The sequence below is a fragment of the Oryza sativa genome, chromosome 10 (genome assembly GCF_034140825.1).
Source record: "Oryza sativa Japonica Group chromosome 10, ASM3414082v1".
Taxonomy (NCBI): domain Eukaryota; kingdom Viridiplantae; phylum Streptophyta; class Magnoliopsida; order Poales; family Poaceae; genus Oryza; species Oryza sativa.
The window spans coordinates 11234760-11254390 of NC_089044.1; the positions used below are offsets into that span (position 1 = coordinate 11234760).

Consider the following 19631-nt stretch of genomic DNA (forward strand, 5'->3'; position numbering starts at 1 on the left):
GCCTGTTTGGCACAGCTCCAGCTCCAGCTCTATCCCTCCTGGAGCTGGAGCTCAGCCAAACAGTTTCAGCTCCACTAAAACTGGGAGTGGAGCTGGGTGGAGCTCTCTCACAAAATGAACTAGAGTTGTGGAGCTGGGTTTAGGCAGCTCCACAACTCCACTCCAGACCCAACTCTTGGAGCTAAATTTAGGAGTTAGAGCTGTACCAAACAGGCCCTAAATACTCCCTCTATTCTAAAATATAAGAATTTGTATATGATTTACAAAATATATTAGACATCATATGAATAGATACATCTTGAAAAGCGTAAAAAATCATTATAGCTTGAAACAGAGAAGATATAACCAAGCATATTCCAAAATTAGACGGATTAACCAAGCCAGGGACGGAAACAAGCATGGGGCAACTATGGCCTGAGCCCCATACCTAACTTCATAATCCCCATTATAATCTTAATTAAAAAATACAATGTAATTTGTAGAAATATCTAAGTTTTTATTAGCTTAATTTTAGGTGTGAAGATTTTCTGGCTCCGCCACTCAACCAAGGCAATGTTTTATTGTGGAATTTCAATTTGTGTTGTGCAGTGCCTGAGCAACCCGATGATACCTCTGTACAGCGGAGGCGTCATAAAAAACAGCGAGTTCAACGTAGGCCTGACGGACTGGACCGTGCCCTTGGGCGTCCAGGCCACCGTGAACAGCTCGTCGTCCGGCAACAAGTTCGCCGAGGCGCGGACCGACGGCCAGCCGTCGCGCACCGTGTACCAGACGGTCCAGATACAGCCCAACACCCACTATTCCCTCTCAGGTACAAAAAGATACATGTCTACCTATTTTTTTTTCGACTACAGCGTAAACACACACGCGCACAAATCACTACACTCGTTGTCCCGTATATGCGTCCCTAACCTACGTTATAAGAGACAAAAACTAAAAATATATCACTGATCTGACTAAAATCCTGTTGAAACCTTATCTACATCTTATCTACATGTGTGTAATATTCACAAGCACTAGAATTTAAATTTCGGTGAATACAGTTATGCACCCATTACTTCATCATCAATCACTAGTGCTTCCTAATTTTCTGTGTCACATGTGTTTGCTGTTTTAATACCATTGTTGTTGTTGTGTTTGTGTGTGTGGCCGTGCAGCGTGGTTGCAGGTGTCCGCCGGCACGGCCAACGTGATGGCGGTGGTCAGGACTCCCGACGGCCAGTTCGTCGCCGCCGGCGCCACCGTCGCCAAGTCCGGCTGCTGGAGCATGATCAAGGGCGGCATGACGTCCTACTCCTCCGGGCAAGGCCAGCTCTACTTCGAGGCCGACGCAGCGGTGGCCATCTGGGTGGACAGCGTGTCGCTGCAGCCGTTCACCTTCGACGAGTGGGACGCGCACCGCCAGCAACAATCCGCCGGCAGGGCGCGGCGGAGCACCCTCGGTGTCGTCGTCGCCCGCGGCACCGACGGCGCGCCGGTGCCGAACGCCACGGTGACCGCCGAGCTCCTCCGCCCCGGCTTCCCCTTCGGCAACGCGATGACCCGGGAGATCCTGGACAACCCGGCGTACGAGCAGTGGTTCGCGTCGCGGTTCACGGTGGCGACGTTCGAGAACGAGATGAAGTGGTACGCCACGGAGGGGAGGCAGGGGCACGAGGACTACCGCGTCCCGGACGCCATGCTGGCGCTCGCGGAGCGGCACGGCGTCAGGGTGCGCGGCCACAACGTGTTCTGGGATGACCAGAGCACGCAGATGGCGTGGGTCAGGTCGCTGGGGCCGGACGAGCTGCGGGCCGCCATGGACAAGCGGCTCAGGTCCGTCGTGTCGCGGTACGGCGGCGGCAGGGTGATCGGCTGGGACGTGGTGAACGAGAACCTCCACTGGAGCTTCTACGACGGCAAGCTCGGCCCGGACGCGTCGCCGGCGATCTACCACCAGGTGGGGAAGATCGACGGCGAGACGCCGCTGTTCATGAACGAGTTCAACACCGTGGAGCAGCCGGTGGACATGGCGGCGATGGCCAGCAAGTACGTCGCCAAGATGAACCAGATACGGTCCTTCCCCGGCAACGGCGGCCTGAAGCTCGCCGTCGGGCTCGAGAGCCACTTCGGTGCCACCCCAAACATCCCCTTCATGCGCGCCACGCTGGACACGCTCGCGCAGCTCAAGCTCCCCATCTGGCTCACCGAGATCGACGTCGCCAATGGAACAAACCAGGTAACAAATTGTATAATTACATCTTTTTCATCATCAAGATTTCATTATGAAAATGAGAAAATCGTAATCTATTGTTCTACGTGCAGGCGCAGCATTTGGAGGAGGTGTTGAGAGAAGGGCACGGGCACCCGAACGTGGATGGCATGGTGATGTGGGCGGCGTGGCACGCCACGGCGTGCTACGTGATGTGCCTGACGGACGACGAGTTCAAGAACCTCGCCGTCGGCGACGTCGTCGACAAGCTCATCGCCGAGTGGAGGACGCACCCCGTGGCCGTCGCCACGACGGACGCCGACGGTGTCGTCGAGCTCGACCTCGCGCACGGCGAGTACAACGTCACGGTGACCCACCCGTCGCTCGTGTCGTCCGCCGTGCGTACGCTGACCGTGGACGCATCGTCATCCTCGTCGGAGAACGCCATAGACATCAGGGTGTAGGAACAGGAGTGTTGTAGTATAAGTGGATCCAGCCCGTAGAATATTCACGAGGCGAATTAGTGCTCCTCGAATCACAAGTAGAATACATCATCAGGGGCTAAGTATCTGTACTCTTCCATATCAGATTATAAGTCGTCAAAATTAAACTACTTTAAGATTAAATCTATCTATTTCTATTATATACTAAAAGTCCATTAAACTTCCTACAGACGCTTCTAAGCCGCTACGTGGCGTTCCTACAAATACTCCTAGATCGCCACGTGACGTTTTAATAAATCATAGAAATTCTAATCTATCTATCTATCTATCTTTATCTATTATATACTAAAAGTCCATTAAACTTCCTACAAACGCTCCTAAGCCGCTACGTGGCGTTCCTACAAATACTCCTAGATCGCCACGTGGTGTTTTAATAAATCATAGAAATTCTAATTAAAAAGAAAAACATCTAACCATCGGTTTTCATTTAATCTGGTGGACCCATTATTTTTAACCATTAGATCTTTATTTAAAGAAAATACCAAATAAATCTATCTAAAAAAACCCACGTTACCTGGCCGTACGTGTCCCCATGGACCTGTACGTCCGTACGTCCGTGTACGTACATATCCCCTATATGTCTTTTTTTCCTTTTTCCTTCTCGCATGTATACTTAGACTAGAAAAAATGCTCGTGTGTTACAACGGGTGAAGGCTATTTTGATTTTATTATTGTTATATGGTTTAGTTAAGGTGAAAATCATGAGCTACAATTAGGAGTGAAGTTAGCATGCGAGTTATTTTTTAAAAAATATTTCTTATACGACTCCTTCTGCATTTTCGAAAGCGAACGAAACTTAAAACCCAACTCAAATACGTATTTTAAAAAGCGAACAAACCTAAAAAACCGACTCGTACACGGATGACGTACCGAAGTACCAGCAAAAACATCTTCAACTTTTATAGTAGTAGATATTAGAGAAAAAACTCAAAAAAATCCATGTTAACCATATGTTTTAAGTTGTAAAATTATATGTTATTTTAAGTTTTATTCTAAATAGCGCATCTCATCAAATCATCCACAAATAATAATAATAATAAATTAAAATTGTGGATTATATCATTGTATATCACTGAAGAGCATAGTTAAATTGGACTTATATTTTCAAAATAAAAACAATTTAAATTGTGAGTAGCTCTCTAAAAATTTACTCACTCCATACTGTGTAATACTGATATATCCAATCGCCATGAATGTATTTTTCATATATTATATGTTTCTTTATTCATATATTTTTTTTAAAAAATTAACAATCATATATTTTTTTACAGCATGTGGATGTCCTTTTATCTTTTAGTAATCATTTGGTCTACATTGGAAGAGCATATCTAGGACACGCGAAACAAAGTATATCATTAGCGATTAATTAAGTATTATATATTACATAACCCGTGCTTATCTAAGAAAAAAAATTTAAAAAGGTAAAATCAAGCTATTTATTTATACATAACCTGTGGATATATTATTTCAACCATTATATATATATATATATATATTCAAGTAATCCCTCACTATATACGTACACAAGAGATGTCATAAAAGGAAAAAAAACAAGAAGAGTGTGTATACGATCAGCTGCATCGAGTAGTTTTCTCTTTCTTTCTTTCTTTGCAGCTATGAGATAGATTTTCCTCAAATTGTGCATATGAGTAGCGACCACTCCTGACGAGGTTGTCAAAGAATCCACGCCGCTACAGCACCACTTCACTCCATCTCACCAATGTTCTTGAAAGTATTTTTTTACTAATGATATAAAAGACATTCACGAGCGCATATATAAACGTATGCACATCTATCATATAAATACACATACGCACACCTACCCTAAGAGAAAAAAATATTTGTCTCCAAAAAAAAGAGGAAAAAGTACGTGCTTAGTATTTGCCAGAAAAAACATATACACATTCAATCGAAAGTGTCTTATGGAACCATATTATATCTTTTTTTAGTTATGTCATTCTCATCTATATAATGTTAATAATTAGCACAAATAATTTTGACAATATAGATTATTCTATCTTATGATACCCATGAACATGCATAAGTGAATCAAATGTATAATAAAAGAAAAAACAAAACAAAAAATATATTAACTCATATGTTTAGGAACGATGGTGATAGATGAGTTTATATATAAGCGGGACAATTCGTACCGTTGTTGTAGTTTAAGGGTGTAATTCAGACTTTTTCCGCACATGTGCTATAAATGCTCTCAAATTGCCACGTGGCGCTCCTTTTAACACTCCTACGCCACAACGTGACATTTTAATAAATTTAAAAATCACAAAAAATCTGAGAATAAATAAAACATCCATCCGTCGATTTTCACTAATATACAATGGATATTTATCCAAATAGATAAGGATAAAAACAAAAAAAAGACCCGCATATCTCAAACCTCTCCCGTACTTACCCCGACCAGTATGTACCTCCCCAGTCCCAGCAATTTTCCTTCTCTCCTATTTTTCTCCTATTTTCCTAAATTTGTTAGATGGAAAAAATATTTTATAACCCATTATTTTCTACCATTAGATTTGTTTATCAAATAGAGGATAAGAAAACAAGCACTGCATATCCACCCCTCACATTCAGTACTTACGTGCCTCCCCACCTATTTTCTTTCTCTCGTATTTTTCTCTTTTAGTTAGATGGAAAAATGTTTTATGAAAACTAATTTTAAACAACTATATTATCTAAATCATATATCTACTTTTTTTTGTGCACACCATTATAATATTTACTATAAAATTTAAAACTGAAGATCCAAGTTAAGTATATTATTAAATAAATTCATTACTTTGTGTCATATATATTATACGGACTAACTATTGTTCACCGATTCATACATTTTGAAGAAAATATCAAGTAGATTTTTAAACCTTCTGATCTGATTAATAACATGTACTTCCAGTAGAACAATTTAAAACAATCTAAGTGGTTTAATTAGAAAATACAACACCCAAAGTATTTTCTAATAGATCTAAAATTAAATGTATTTATAAAAATATATAACTCAAAACTAGGACCCATAATATCTATATTAGAAAAATAATATCCTAACAACCAAAAATTAATTGAAAATATATAGTATGTTATAGTAAATCATTGTATATAACAAAAATCAATTAAACTCCCTCCTGAGCGCTCATAAGTCACTGGCTATCATATCCTAAGATTCTAAAAAAATTCAACTAAATTGATGTATCCATTATTCCAATATTTTTAACTATTAAATCTATTTCTTAAACATAATCTTAAATCGCCATGTGCCACATCCTTTAAAACAAAGAAAGTATGTTAGAAGTTCTTTAAAAAATGAAACACCCCATCATCGGTTATCACTTAAATCGTTTAGAAAAATTACAAAAATAAAATCTCTTCCACCTCCTCCTCGCCCTCACATTTGCACAACACAGCCCGTCCCCTTCATATTGTTTAGCTCTCAAACTAAAAGAAAAACAATCAATGTTGGATATTTTTTAGGAACATATTACAAACACAGGCACTCACAAAACATGCACACTTACCCCTATGAATGCATAAACACATAGCCTACCCCTATGAATTTTTTTTTAGAAACACACAACAAACGTAGGCGCTCACAACTTAACGGACGCACACTCACCCCTATGAACTCACAAACACATAGCTTACCCCATTTGAGTATGTCCAAAAGATTAGACGACATATTTTGAGATTTAAGAAATCACCATGGACGTCTCGCTGTCGATGGATACGTCACCTACCACTGAAAAAATAATTAGTCATAAATACGAGCACCCATGTCAAAGTCTATGACTTGAACCCGGTGGCATGTTCCACTACAAGGAACTTAACCAGTTGAGCTACACTCACTTTGCAATAATATTGAGTATTAAAACAAACATAATTTTTAAGCTACAATTTTGGAATACTCCTATGCCTTTTAAACCTGTGGAACCATCATTTCTTATCATTATATCTATCTTATATAGAAAACAAGCGTGTATTCATGCTATAGTAATATGAATACTATAACATTTCAAAACTAATACTGCACAATTATATTTTGTCATTATAGTATTCACGTTAAGCTGTGTGGAGGCTTTGACCTACTCTAAATGAAATGTTTTTAGATAGATCACCTCTCAAAATACATCAGCTATATTAGGCTATATAAACCCATACATTTAGTGGATCTTCATGTCCTACCCAATTCTCCTCTATTAAACCATGATAATATATATGCAATTAAAAAAAGAGAAAAACACCTTACTTTATCTTTTGTTGACATGTTTTCTAAAGAAAAAAAATTCTACCTTCTTTTCAAATGATGAAGAAGATTATAAATAATCACTTGTAGATATTACTAAAATATGATATAAGATAAAGCTCATAGGTTAGAGAATTATAAAAGCAATTAATGCCGACAAAAATAATTTATGGAGAAATCATGGCAGATGTTCTTTGGTTAATATTTTGCTCTTATAGTGTCTCTAGCTTAGCGTACGACGCATGCCCGCGCGAATGCGCGGGCTACCTTCCTAGTTATTATATATTAAAAGTCCATTAACTTTCCTACAAACACTCTTAAATCGCCACGTGGCACTCCTACAAACGCTCCTAAGCCGCCACATGGCACTATCTAATCTCGCCATTGATTTTAACTTAAATTGGTGGGTCCGTTATTTTACACCATTAGATTAGAACTATTATTAAAAAGTAATAACTTCCTCATATTATATATCCCATACGTATGACTTTATACTATACAAACGCTACTACTATTGTTCTTCCGTACGTATGTACATACACGATTGAAAACAATAATGCTTACATAATGTTGGCCAGAAGAAAAAAAAAACCATACGCATCTACATAAAAAGACATAAATAAAACATAGATCCATAAAAATCGATGGTGTTTAAAATATGATTTTGTACATTATAAACATAAAATATATTACTTCACTAATATAAATATATTTAGTTAAATTATGATCTATAATAAATATCCAATCAATGTTCTATCTTCTAAATCAATGTATTATATACTACGCCATATGGTACTCTCCAAATACTTCTATGCCGCCATGTGGCGTTCTAATAAATTTAGAGAAATTAAAAAAAAATCTAATCATCAGTTTTCATTTAATCTGGTGGAGCTATTACTTTTAACCATTGGATCCATAATAAAATAGCCAATTAGATTTATCCTTAAAAGGCCCACATACATGCATGAACGTACGTCTTTTCTTTTTTCTCTTTTTCACGCACATGAGATAAAAACCGAATCAATTATCCTATAATGTATTATGTGTTTTATTTATTTATATATTATTAGATATTAAATATCAAATATATTATTTTGACACCGTGCCGTTGTCCTTTATCTCCCACTATGGACTTCATTTGATCAATTGAGTATTAAATATAAATAATGAAAATAAATTTATTTTATTTTTTTAAAAAAATTATACATAAAAAAGTACTTGCAATACACGCACCGCGTAATATACCATTTAATAGTTTGGGAAACATGCTCGATATAAATAAGGGAGTAGCCAATCCAATAATTACTTTAGAACATAGCCTTAAATGTATTATTTAGGTACTAAAACATTAATATATAATATACAATAAATTTGTATACTTGGTCAATCATAGCCTAAAATATCAAACCTATGTCCTCAGTGATCCCCATGTATATAAGTTCTATTCATAAGCCACTATCCACTGATCGCTAAATAATATTATTTACAAGGTATCCATGCACAATGCACTTAAAAATTAGCTTATATTCAATGAGCATGTGTGTCATCCAACACTGAAAATAAATGGCGATACAAAGTGCGCAACCATCAACAAACTATAGAGTAAGTAGACGATACAAACAATAGTTGACTACAAGTAGATTACAACTATAAGTAATACCATTACTACACTTCTACAAATGCTCCTAAGATATCACGTAATACTCTAATAAATTAGAGATAATCTATGAAAATCTGTCTCTACATATATACACAACTCCTATATAATTACGTACACAAGAGATAAAAAGAAAAAAAAGAAGAGTCTGTATATGATTCGTCCCATCTGGTAGTTTGCTTTTTCTTTACCGCTCTAAGATTTTCCCAAATTGAGGATATATAAACATAGCAACCACTCCTAGCGAGGTGGTAAAAAAAGCCATGCCACAGCGCTGCCTCACGCCACCCATTGCTTCACTCTCATCTCGTCAATTTTCTTGAAAGTATTTTTTTACTAAGAATGTAAAAGTCAATCATATGAGCTCATATAGATATGTGCAGATGCACACAATGAATACACATACGTGCACCATATCCCTATGTTAGAAAAATATTCGTTCATAAAAAGGAATGTATGTACGAGAGACTACTATTCGCTAGAAAAAAAACGTACATATAACTACATTATATCTATTTTTATGTCATCCTCATCCAAACAATTTTAAAAATTAGCTCAAATTCCAACGCATATTAACCCCCGCGTACATGCATAGGTGAATTAGATGTATAATACAAGAAAAAAAATCAAAACTTATATTAACTTGTAAGTTAGCAAAGGATCACTGCGTGAGCAAATATTTTTTACGTGGTCCTCATCACTGAAGCTATTAGATAGTTGAATGATCAACCCTGCTATTTTTTTTAAAAAAATATATCTATACAACTAAAATTTAGTACTATTGATTAACACCTTAAACAAATTATGTCTACTCTATATAATAAATCAACTCAAGACAAAAAAAAACTTTTTTTATCACCTCCATCTTCTTTCACTCATTCCATAAAGGATGCTAAGTATGGATCTCAACTGGCTACATTGTAGTAACTATATAGGAGTATGCATTATTCGGTTAAGGTGGTCCAAGTAAGATGTTACCGTTGACAATAATGCTTAACTGGCCTGCTACTTACCAATAAAATTATGTTACCGTTGAGGAGCACGACTATATCAATGTGGGACCCATGAATCAAGGCATTAGAGAAAAATCCTTAGCGGCTATAGTCGGCTTCACCCGATCGTGAGAGGAGCATTCATATATAAGTATAATTGTTTTATCCTATTAATTGGTAGAAGCGATATTTTTAAATATTTATATATAGATTTGGATCTGTGAGACATGGGCACTTGGGTATGATGTGGAGATTAATTTCTTATGGTATTAATTATGTATTGAGTTTTTTTCGATACAGCTGCAATTCCATCGATTAAGAAAATATTCATACTTCAAAACAAAGTTAATAAGTTGTGGTGAATGTTGAATTTATATATAATTGGGATAAAGTGAGTTTTGGTTGGATATGATAACCATTTTGATCATTTACTCCATATCAAAATCAATGGTCTATTTCTTATAGTGAATATGGTGGATATGGTTTCTTTTAGTATTCTTTTTGTAGGCAATAAATAAATTGCCCGCGCATCTGCGCGGGCTTCCTTCCTAGTTTTTACATAAATATAGTATTATTTATAACACCAAATTAGTTTCATTAAATCTATAATTGAATACATCTCCATAATATATTCGTGTTGGGTTGATATTGTTACTACTTTTTTTCTACAGATATGACTAAACTTGGAGCAGTTTAAGTCAAAACACTTATAATTTCAAACGGAGAGAAAGAGAGTACTTTTTATTCTAGAGTCCGTCACAACAGAATATTTGAGATGAAGAATATTTGGTGTAGAGGTTATGCTCACATGGGTGGGTTTCCCCATCCTCTCGCCAAATCCATCTCTGCCAATCCCCTTCCCTTTCATTGTTTGTATAGTGGGTGGAATGGATGGGATTGTTGTTATTCAAAATTCAGAACATATAGAATTCAGAAAACACCCAGAAGATTAAGATAAAGTTTTTAACCATCTGAAAAAAATACAGTGAAAAATCAGAAATGTTGGAAAACAAAAACTTAATAATCTAGGAAACACAATCCTTAGGCCACGGTTCCCCTCTCACAAATCCAGATCAGCCATTAAGCAAATTTTCAAAATCCAAATCGAAATCCAAACATACAACGGTACTCACATCCAACTCAGGAGACAACACCCAAATTTCTTCCTCTCTTTCCTATGCACGTATAGGAGGTGGCACATCGTCTCTCACATGACGCGGTGGAATTCACCTTGTCTATGAAGGAGAAAAAGGTCGAGTGTAATGCTGTAAGGGCAACAACAATGTATATAGCAAAAGTAGTCCATATAGATGGGACCCACATATATAGACTATAACTATTGCTATCTTGACAATATATATAGATAGCAACTAGTATTAAAAGGAGAGAGGAAATAGAGACAAATAACATATTTTATTCTATATGGGCAACCCATATGCTTATGGGTGGCTTTTGCTATTTTCTTGCTATGGACTGTTCCACAATGTGGTTAGGTGGCTGAATGAAATATTTTATTGCTTATGGACTAGTTTTAGACTACATTGTGGATGCCCTAAGTGTGACGCAAGAAAAGAGTTTCATATCACCGTGGAGAGACTTCTTCCCTATGTGGGCTAGGGCGGATTGTGCTGGGACTTTTGCCAACCTGGCTCCATCCAAATGTCCCAACAGTCTTCGTAGAGAAAATGACCTTGGGTAGAATGATATACATGGGTTGCGCCTCAATTCCGGCTGGCCGTAGTCCATCCAAACAAAGCCGTATATGAAGATTATTAACCCACGGAAGAATAGCTTAAAGAAAAATAAAACACTATTGCATAATAATATATCAAAGCACTGTTTATCGTCAAATTGAATAATTGTTGATCATGGCATATCGTCGAATACCACTTTACCCATGATCATGACCATGATAATTTTTTTTCCCTTTGGCATTTTATATGGAAGTTGCACACCCCAGACAGTTAGCGGTGGATCCAGAAAAATTACACATTGGTGTTAGAATGTATTTATTGGTGTCATAACGTGTTGATTATGCTTAAACATAGTGTTTGATGTGGACTAGGGTTCCCGATCTTCCGAAAGGTTATGATAATCAACGATTTGGGCGGATTCACGACACATATCGATCCGACTTCTTGAACGAACACGCTCTTGAGCCCCGCAATCGCAGCACCACATCTCCTCTAGTTATCACCCGTGTCGAAACGCGGATGATCTCGCCGAGAAGGCTAATCTCTGTTTGCGAATCGAAGAACACAAACAAGAATAAGGTAGAATACAACCAAAATTGCAGATGAATGATTAAGCTCATAAGTTGGGTTCTTACAAACCAATCTAGCGGCGAAAATGTTCTTGACAGAATAATCTAAGCAAAACCCAAACCCTAAGGGTGACGGCAGGTACTGATATATAGAGTTTAGGGTCGTGCAACCAACCATTGACGCAACCCTAATGGGTTCCAACACGATACACGGCCCAAAGGCCCAAATACGGTGACGCAACGCCAGGACAGATTCTAGACGTCAACTTGCGAGAAGGCTAGTTAGCGATCAGTCGCGCGCGCCCCTCCCCGCGCGACTGGACACGTGTCGCGCGCGGAGAGGGGACGGCGGACGCGCCGCGCTAAGAGGAGAGAGAGAGAGAGAGCAAGTTTTCCCTTTTTTTGTTTTTTCCCTTTTTTTGGTTTCTGTTTGGTTGGTTTTTCCTTTTTTTTTCTGGTTTCTCTTTTTAAGGTGTAGGAATACAAAGTTTGTATTCGTATGTATACCAAGTTTGTATTTGTACGTATATAAACTTTGTATACGCGTATGCAAATTTTGTATACGTTGTGTATTTTCTAGTTTTTTATTTTTTAATACGTATGTATATAAAGTTTATATTCATCGTATACAAAGTTTGTACGTCCTATATAAACTTTGTATATGTATATATTTTTCATGCATTAAAAATATATTCATATATATATATATATATATATATATATATGAATACCATGGTATCTAATGCACAAAATCACTCAAATTTTTTAAAATTTTCAAATTGTGAGTATATACCTAGTTATAATAATTCGATTCATACCTATACCTATCAACAAAACAACTCAAATTTAACTTTATTTCACAATCCATGATTACATACCTAACTAATTATATGTATGGATGCTATATACCTAGAATCAAGATCTAACAAAAACAAGTTCAAGTTCAGTTCAAACTTGCTTTGAACTAGTTAGTAAAGTAGTTAATGTTAATACCTAAGTAATTGAAAAAGTTTCATACTCATTTGAATTGGGTATATACTCAATTTCAACAATGGTGCCCGGGCACCATGGAGCACCAAACAAATTTAATATATATATATATATATATATATATATAGGTAAATTAACTCGTGCTACATGGAGTATTGGCTCCAAGATTCAAATTGAGTATATAACCAATTTGAATGAGTATGAATTTTTTTTAAATGTTTTAGGTATGAACATTAACTTCTTTACTAACAAGTTTGAACTGAGTTTGAACTTTTTTTTTGGTTAGATTTTGATTCTAGGTATATAACATCCAAACATATAATTCGTTAGGTATGTAATAATGAATTGTGAAATAAAGTTGAGTTTGAGTTATTTTGTTGTTAGGTATTGGTATGAATCAAATTTATAGACCTAGGTATATACTCACAATTTAAATTTTTTAAAAAATTTGAGTGATTTTGTGTGTTTTATACCTTAGAGCCCGGGCACCATAGAGTCCCATATGGGTATCTATATATATATATATATATATACATATATATATATATACATATATATATATATACACATATATATATATATATATATATATATACACACATATACATATATAATATGTATGTATGTATATACATACATACATTGACTTGGAAAGAATTTGGACGTGGGACCAAAACCATTGGATATGTTATCTTCTTAGCTTTCCATCCATACAAAGAAAACCCCAATTCAGTATTACCTTCAATGTTTAAGTAGTTTTGTGATTTTACCAAATAGAATTGCTAAAAGTTTTTTTTTGTTTGGATTCTATCTATTTCTGTGTCATCAGATGCACACCGAGCGTAAATAAAATCACGCATGGGGGCGGGTGATTAAACTCATGACCATGCCTACCAAGGGAGCAAAATTACCCAGATTTCATAATAATTACATGCAAGTTGCATATAAGTTATAAAATTTAGTTTAAAATATAATTACACTATATTTGCACTATAACGTTATATTTAATATATTTCCACCCAAAAAATTATCGCAGCACTTTTAGAGTGGTCTTTACTATAAGTCATCGGGATCGAGTGACACCAATGTTAATTGTTAATTGTTAGCCTGTCAATATAGATCCACCCCTAAACATAAGACCAAACTTGCCAAGAATATATCTCGTTTTAACACACTCTTAATAGCCGCGACTTATGGTATACTGACAAACCTCACAAAATTCTTACTGAAAGCAAATCCTCCATGTGCGTGTGTACACTAGGATTTAAACTAGATACTGTGTACCCAACGCCACGGCTACCCCAACGATGTTATCCCCTCACTATACTAATGTTATTCTGGGACCACCTAACTTTCTGCAAATATGAATAATAGACATCCAAATTTAACTCAAAATTAAATCTTCAATATTTATTTTGCAACTAAACCCTTGTTCATTGAACGCAGCAACAGAGAAATCTACGGATCTTACCATTCTATTTCTCTGTGAACTAATTGCCCAGTACATGTCTATAAATAACATCACTCACCTGCATGCGTCCACTCATCCAGCAACTGTTTCTCTGTGTACCGTTTCTCTCGCCGATTGTGTACCGATTCAATTCAAAATATCGAAAACAACGCACCATTTTTCGTAAATCATAATTAGTGCTAGCTAAGTCAATCCTGCAAGCCTATATATATTCGCTTCTCTGCATAATTAGCTGAATCGTCTTCGTTAGCAGTGAGAGTGACAGACGACACATAGAAGGTTTTCATGGAGAAAGTACTGGTGCTCTCCTTGATATGTATTTCACTCTGCCAAGGTCAGCTGGTTTGTAAATTATGTTGGTTTTAGTCGAATTCCTGATTTAATGTTTTCAAAATGTGCATGGTCTTTTCCTCAAAAAAAATGCGCATGGTTTTCTTGTTCGTTTTTGCATTTGTTTTGATCACATAATTTCATCTTGAAATGTCGTTGAAGATTAATGTATCTATTCTTGATGTAGGATGGGTGGTGCAATCTTTAGAATATGATCATACAGCAAGTATTGAGGCAAGTGATTTTGTTTAATTGTTCTCTTTGTATATATCGCTCTTTTCTCAAACAGATGCCATATGTGAGATTATTGGCAAAATGTGCAAATCTCTGACTTTGTTAAACGTTTTTATCTCCGTCTCGTCTCACAGATTTTAAATTGCAAATCGATAGTTGGTATTCTCGTCTTCTGCTATCTATAAAACTTGATAATTTGTTTATTAAAATCAGTTGTATTCTAGTTTTAAAATGTAAGGCTCTGGATCGTTTTATGCCAAGATTGACTGGGATGCCAAAATTGTTTGGTTTGCCAAAAATTGATTAGAGCTGGGCTGTTAAAAAACGCAAAATTATTTTATTATTCCCAGGAAATTAACACCCTGAGTTAATTTGGTTCAATCAAAATCCAAATCACTCGACTATTTTGTAAACTGAAACATCTCTAATCAGTGAATAGGTCAACAAAAAGCAAAATTTACGGCATTTATGTGTACCGTTAAAAAAATTGAAATGTTCCTGTAATGTTCAAACGAGCTTGCATGCATGCCACATATCTGCAGTGCCTTCGCGATCCGATGAAGCCGCTGTACAACGGCGGCATCATCCAGAACGGCGAGTTCAACAGCGGCCTCATGGGCTGGTCCACGCACCGCGACATCAAGGCCGGCCTGAGCAGCTCGCCGTCCGGCAACAAGTTCGCCGTGGTGCAGCGCGCCGACTCCCTCTCCGGCGCCGCCGTGCCGTCGCGCAGCGTCTACCAGAAGATCCAGCTGCAGGGCGACACCCACTACTCGCTGTCCGGTACGTACGTGCAAAACTAGATAGCACTCGAGCACATATGCATGCGTGCGTGCGTGCGTGCGTGGTCCCCGTCGTCTGACGAGCCGCGCCTCGCCGGCGCGCCGCGGCGCCGCAGCGTGGTTGCAGGTGTCGGCCGGCGCCGCGCACGTGAAGGCGTTCGTCAAGACGCCCAACGGCGAGCGCGTCGTCGCCGGCAGCGTCTCCGCCCAGTCCGGCTGCTGGAGCATGCTCAAGGGCGGCATGACCGCCTACTCCTCCGGCCCAGGGCAGATCTTCTTCGAGGTGACCCAGCCACTCGATGCAATTTCGTCGAACACATCGCCGGCGTACGTTCCAGCCGTTCCATCGATCTCAACTTTACATAATGTTCGCAGAGCGACGCGCCGGTGGACATCTGGATGGACAGCGTGTCGCTGCAGCCGTTCACGTTCGACGAGTGGGACGCGCACCGGCAGCAGTCGGCCGCCAAGGTGCGGAGGAGCACCGTCAGGGTGGTCGTCCGCGGCGCCGACGGCGCGCCCATGGCGAACGCCACGGTGATCGTCGAGCTCCTCCGGGCCGGCTTCCCGTTCGGCAACGCGCTGACCAAGGAGATCCTGGACCTGCCGGCGTACGAGAAGTGGTTCACGTCGCGCTTCACGGTGGCCACGTTCGAGAACGAGATGAAGTGGTACAGCAACGAGTGGGCCCAGAACAACGAGGACTACCGCGTCGCCGATGCCATGCTCAAGCTCGCCCAAAAGTACAACATCAAGGTCAGCTTGACATCGGATATTGACCCAACTGTCTCACGACATTCTTATACCAGCACATGTACCTTACTAACTACTTCCTTCGTTTATAACTCGTCTGATATTTTTTTTAGTCAAAATTTTTTTAGACTCGATCAAGTTTTTAAGAAAAAAATTAGCAACATCTACAAAATCAAATTAGTTTTATTAAATTTAATATTAATATATTTTTATAATATATTTGTTTTGTATTAAAAATGTTAGTATATTTTTCTACAAACTTAGTTAAATTTAAAGAAATTTGATTAAGAAAAAAGTTAAATGACTTATAATATGAAACAAAGAGAGGGAGTATTAATTTTTTTTTTGTTGGTTGTTACAAATTGAAGATTAGGGGACACAACGTATTCTGGGACGACCAGAACTCGCAGATGAAGTGGGTGACGCCGCTGAACCTGGACCAGCTGAAGGCGGCGATGCAGAAGCGGCTCAAGTCGGTGGTGACGCGGTACGCCGGGAAGGTGATCCACTGGGACGTGGTGAACGAGAACCTGCACTTCAACTTCTTCGAGACCAAGCTGGGGCCGAACGCGTCGCCGATGATCTACAACCAGGTGGGCGCGCTGGACAAGAACGCCATCCTCTTCATGAACGAGTTCAACACGCTGGAGCAGCCCGGTGACCCCAACCCGGTGCCCAGCAAGTACGTCGCCAAGATGAAGCAGATCCAGAGCTACCCCGGCAACAGCGCCCTCAAGCTCGGCGTCGGCCTCGAGAGCCACTTCTCCACCCCAAACATCCCTTACATGAGGAGCGCCCTCGACACGTTGGCGCAGCTCAAGCTTCCCATGTGGCTCACCGAGGTCGATGTCGTCAAAGGACCCAACCAGGTAAACCTGACACTGATGTCATTTTCTGCAATAGTAGTAGTCAGGGTTTAAAATTCCGCACTGAAATTTTCGAAATTTCGGTTATATCATGAACCCAATCCCCCGATAAGATATTATTTCAGCCTGATTTAATTTTTCGTGAATTTTGGCAATATTGTCCAAATTTGACTAAATTTTGTTCATGATTTCGAAAATTTCTAAAATATCGCTATATCGGCACTCCCGATATGAATACCGAAAACAAAAGATTTAACCCTGGTAGTAGTGAAAAATCTACACACCAAATTAAGTTATACATTACCTAATAACATTATGTTTGGCATGGTGGAATCAGGTGAAGTTCTTGGAGCAGGTGCTGAGGGAAGGGTACGCGCACCCGTCGGTGAACGGGATGATAATGTGGGCGGCGTGGCACGCCAAGGGTTGCTACGTGATGTGCCTGACGGACAACAGCTTCAAGAACCTGCCCGTTGGGACCCTCGTCGACAAGCTGATCGCCGAGTGGAAGACGCACAAGACGGCGGCGACGACCGGCGCCGACGGCGCCGTCGAGCTCGACCTCCCACACGGCGACTACAACCTGACAGTGAGCCACCCGTCCCTGGGAACGAACGCCACCGTCCGCGCCATGACGGTGGACGCCGCGTCGTTGGCGTCGGAGCGCCTGGTCAACATTAAGGTCTAGGAGAGTGTGACACGTACATTGTCCTCGTGCTAGCGTGCTCGATTTTTTTTTTGTCAAACAATTTTGTACTTGTTTTTATTTCCTTTTTTGCTTAATTAGTGAATAATAATTGGATCACTTGGTTCAGCTTAATCTATGTCAGGTCAGTTATACGCCTAGCCACTGCATTAATATCGCACCTAACTTTAAAACTTATTACTCGTGCCTTCACAAATTGATCGACATATAATAAAAACTAAAATTTTTCAAATTGATCCTCATATAACCATATGTTATATAAACACGGATTTTATCATAGCATAATTAACACAACATAGGAGAATAGGAGAATGTATACATATTAATATATTATGCATGACGTCTTAATCGATGTGGTTTAAATTATCCTTGATATTGATGTATAAATATTATATGATATTATATGATGATCAATTTGAAATAGAGGACTATATTTTAAGACATAGCTACCATTTAAATGGCATAGGTGCAGACGTTGGGGTGCAATATATTCACGCACTCGTGAAGAGAAACAGAGTGAAACGTGATGGCCTAAAATTCACCTACACGATTACAGCAAATTGCCTCAATAGTCAATCTCCATGTAGCAAAATATGTAAATTTTTATAGTACAAAGCTCATTTCATACTCCCTTCGTTTTTTTATATCTGACGCTGTTAACGTTTTAGATATGTTTTGACCATTCGTTTTATTAAAAAAAATTATGTAATTATCATTTATTTTATTGTGATTTCATCATATATCATCAAATTGAATCGTTATTGCAAAACTGCCACTAAAAAATTGCAAAAATGCCATTAGAACCGTCATTCGAGTGGTATCCTTGCAATATTAAAAAAACTGGTAGCAAATTTACAAATGCCCCATTTGCTAATGGTTAGCAAGTCATTTGTCAGCAGATGGTACCAGATTTTGAGTGGTGGATACAGGGCCATACTTTTTGCCATGATATGAGAATTCTGGATTTGGGGGGATATGATGCAATATTAGGTATGGATTGGTTAACACAACACAGCCCTATGACTTGTAATTGGGTAGATAAGTGGATTGCATTTGATCATAAAGGGCAGCAGATTCAATTGCAAGGTGTTAAACCCACTGCTCCTACTTCTCAGTCCTTGCAGGCAATTTCAGGTGAGCAGTTGTTGATGTGGCATCAAGGCAATGAGATCTGGGCAGTGGCTGTCATTCAACAAGTACAGCATGTACCTCAGCAAATCCTTCTAGTTGCTGTCCAGCAATTAATTCAGAAGTTTCAACCAATATTTCAGTCCCCTACTGAGTTACCTCCACACAGGACTTTTGATCATGCTATTACACTGCTCCCTAATGCAGCTCCTGTTAACACCAGGCCATATAGGTACTCTCTGTTAACGACCAAATTTAGTAAATTTACATCGAATTTGGAGTTATGGCCGAAGCGGATTTGGGAGGAAATCGATAATGGAAACAGGGTATGAATCGGCTTCGGAACCGCATCGGCTACAGTGTGCATCGGCAGTTACCAAATCGAACAAGGCAAGCCGATGTAGCCGATTCCGGCAAGGTGATATTGGAATCATTGTCGGATTGAGTTGACGTGATTGCCACGTACAGATCGAGTCCGAAGAAGGCAGTTGTATCTATTAATTAGGAATAGTT

The 19631-nt window shown here is 38.9% G+C and overlaps 2 protein-coding genes across 2 annotated transcripts; both read left to right on the forward strand.

Annotated features, from left to right (window-relative positions):
* Positions 1-592: 592 nt before the first annotated feature.
* Positions 593-2918, forward strand: LOC4348391 (endo-1,4-beta-xylanase 5). Its single transcript, XM_015758507.3, has 3 exons — positions 593-811; positions 1158-2218; positions 2305-2918. Exons 1-3 carry the CDS (start codon positions 604-606, stop codon positions 2653-2655), a joined length of 1620 nt encoding a protein of 539 aa, XP_015613993.2. The 5' UTR covers positions 593-603; the 3' UTR covers positions 2656-2918.
* An 11482-nt stretch (positions 2919-14400) lies between these two features.
* On the forward strand, positions 14401-18130 carry LOC4348392 (endo-1,4-beta-xylanase 4). The gene is made up of 7 exons (XM_015757924.2): positions 14401-14653; positions 14837-14883; positions 15426-15666; positions 15782-15948; positions 16041-16421; positions 16787-17287; positions 17622-18130. Exons 1-7 carry the CDS (start codon positions 14605-14607, stop codon positions 17970-17972), a joined length of 1737 nt encoding a protein of 578 aa, XP_015613410.1. The 5' UTR covers positions 14401-14604; the 3' UTR covers positions 17973-18130.
* The last annotated feature ends 1501 nt before the right edge of the window (positions 18131-19631 follow it).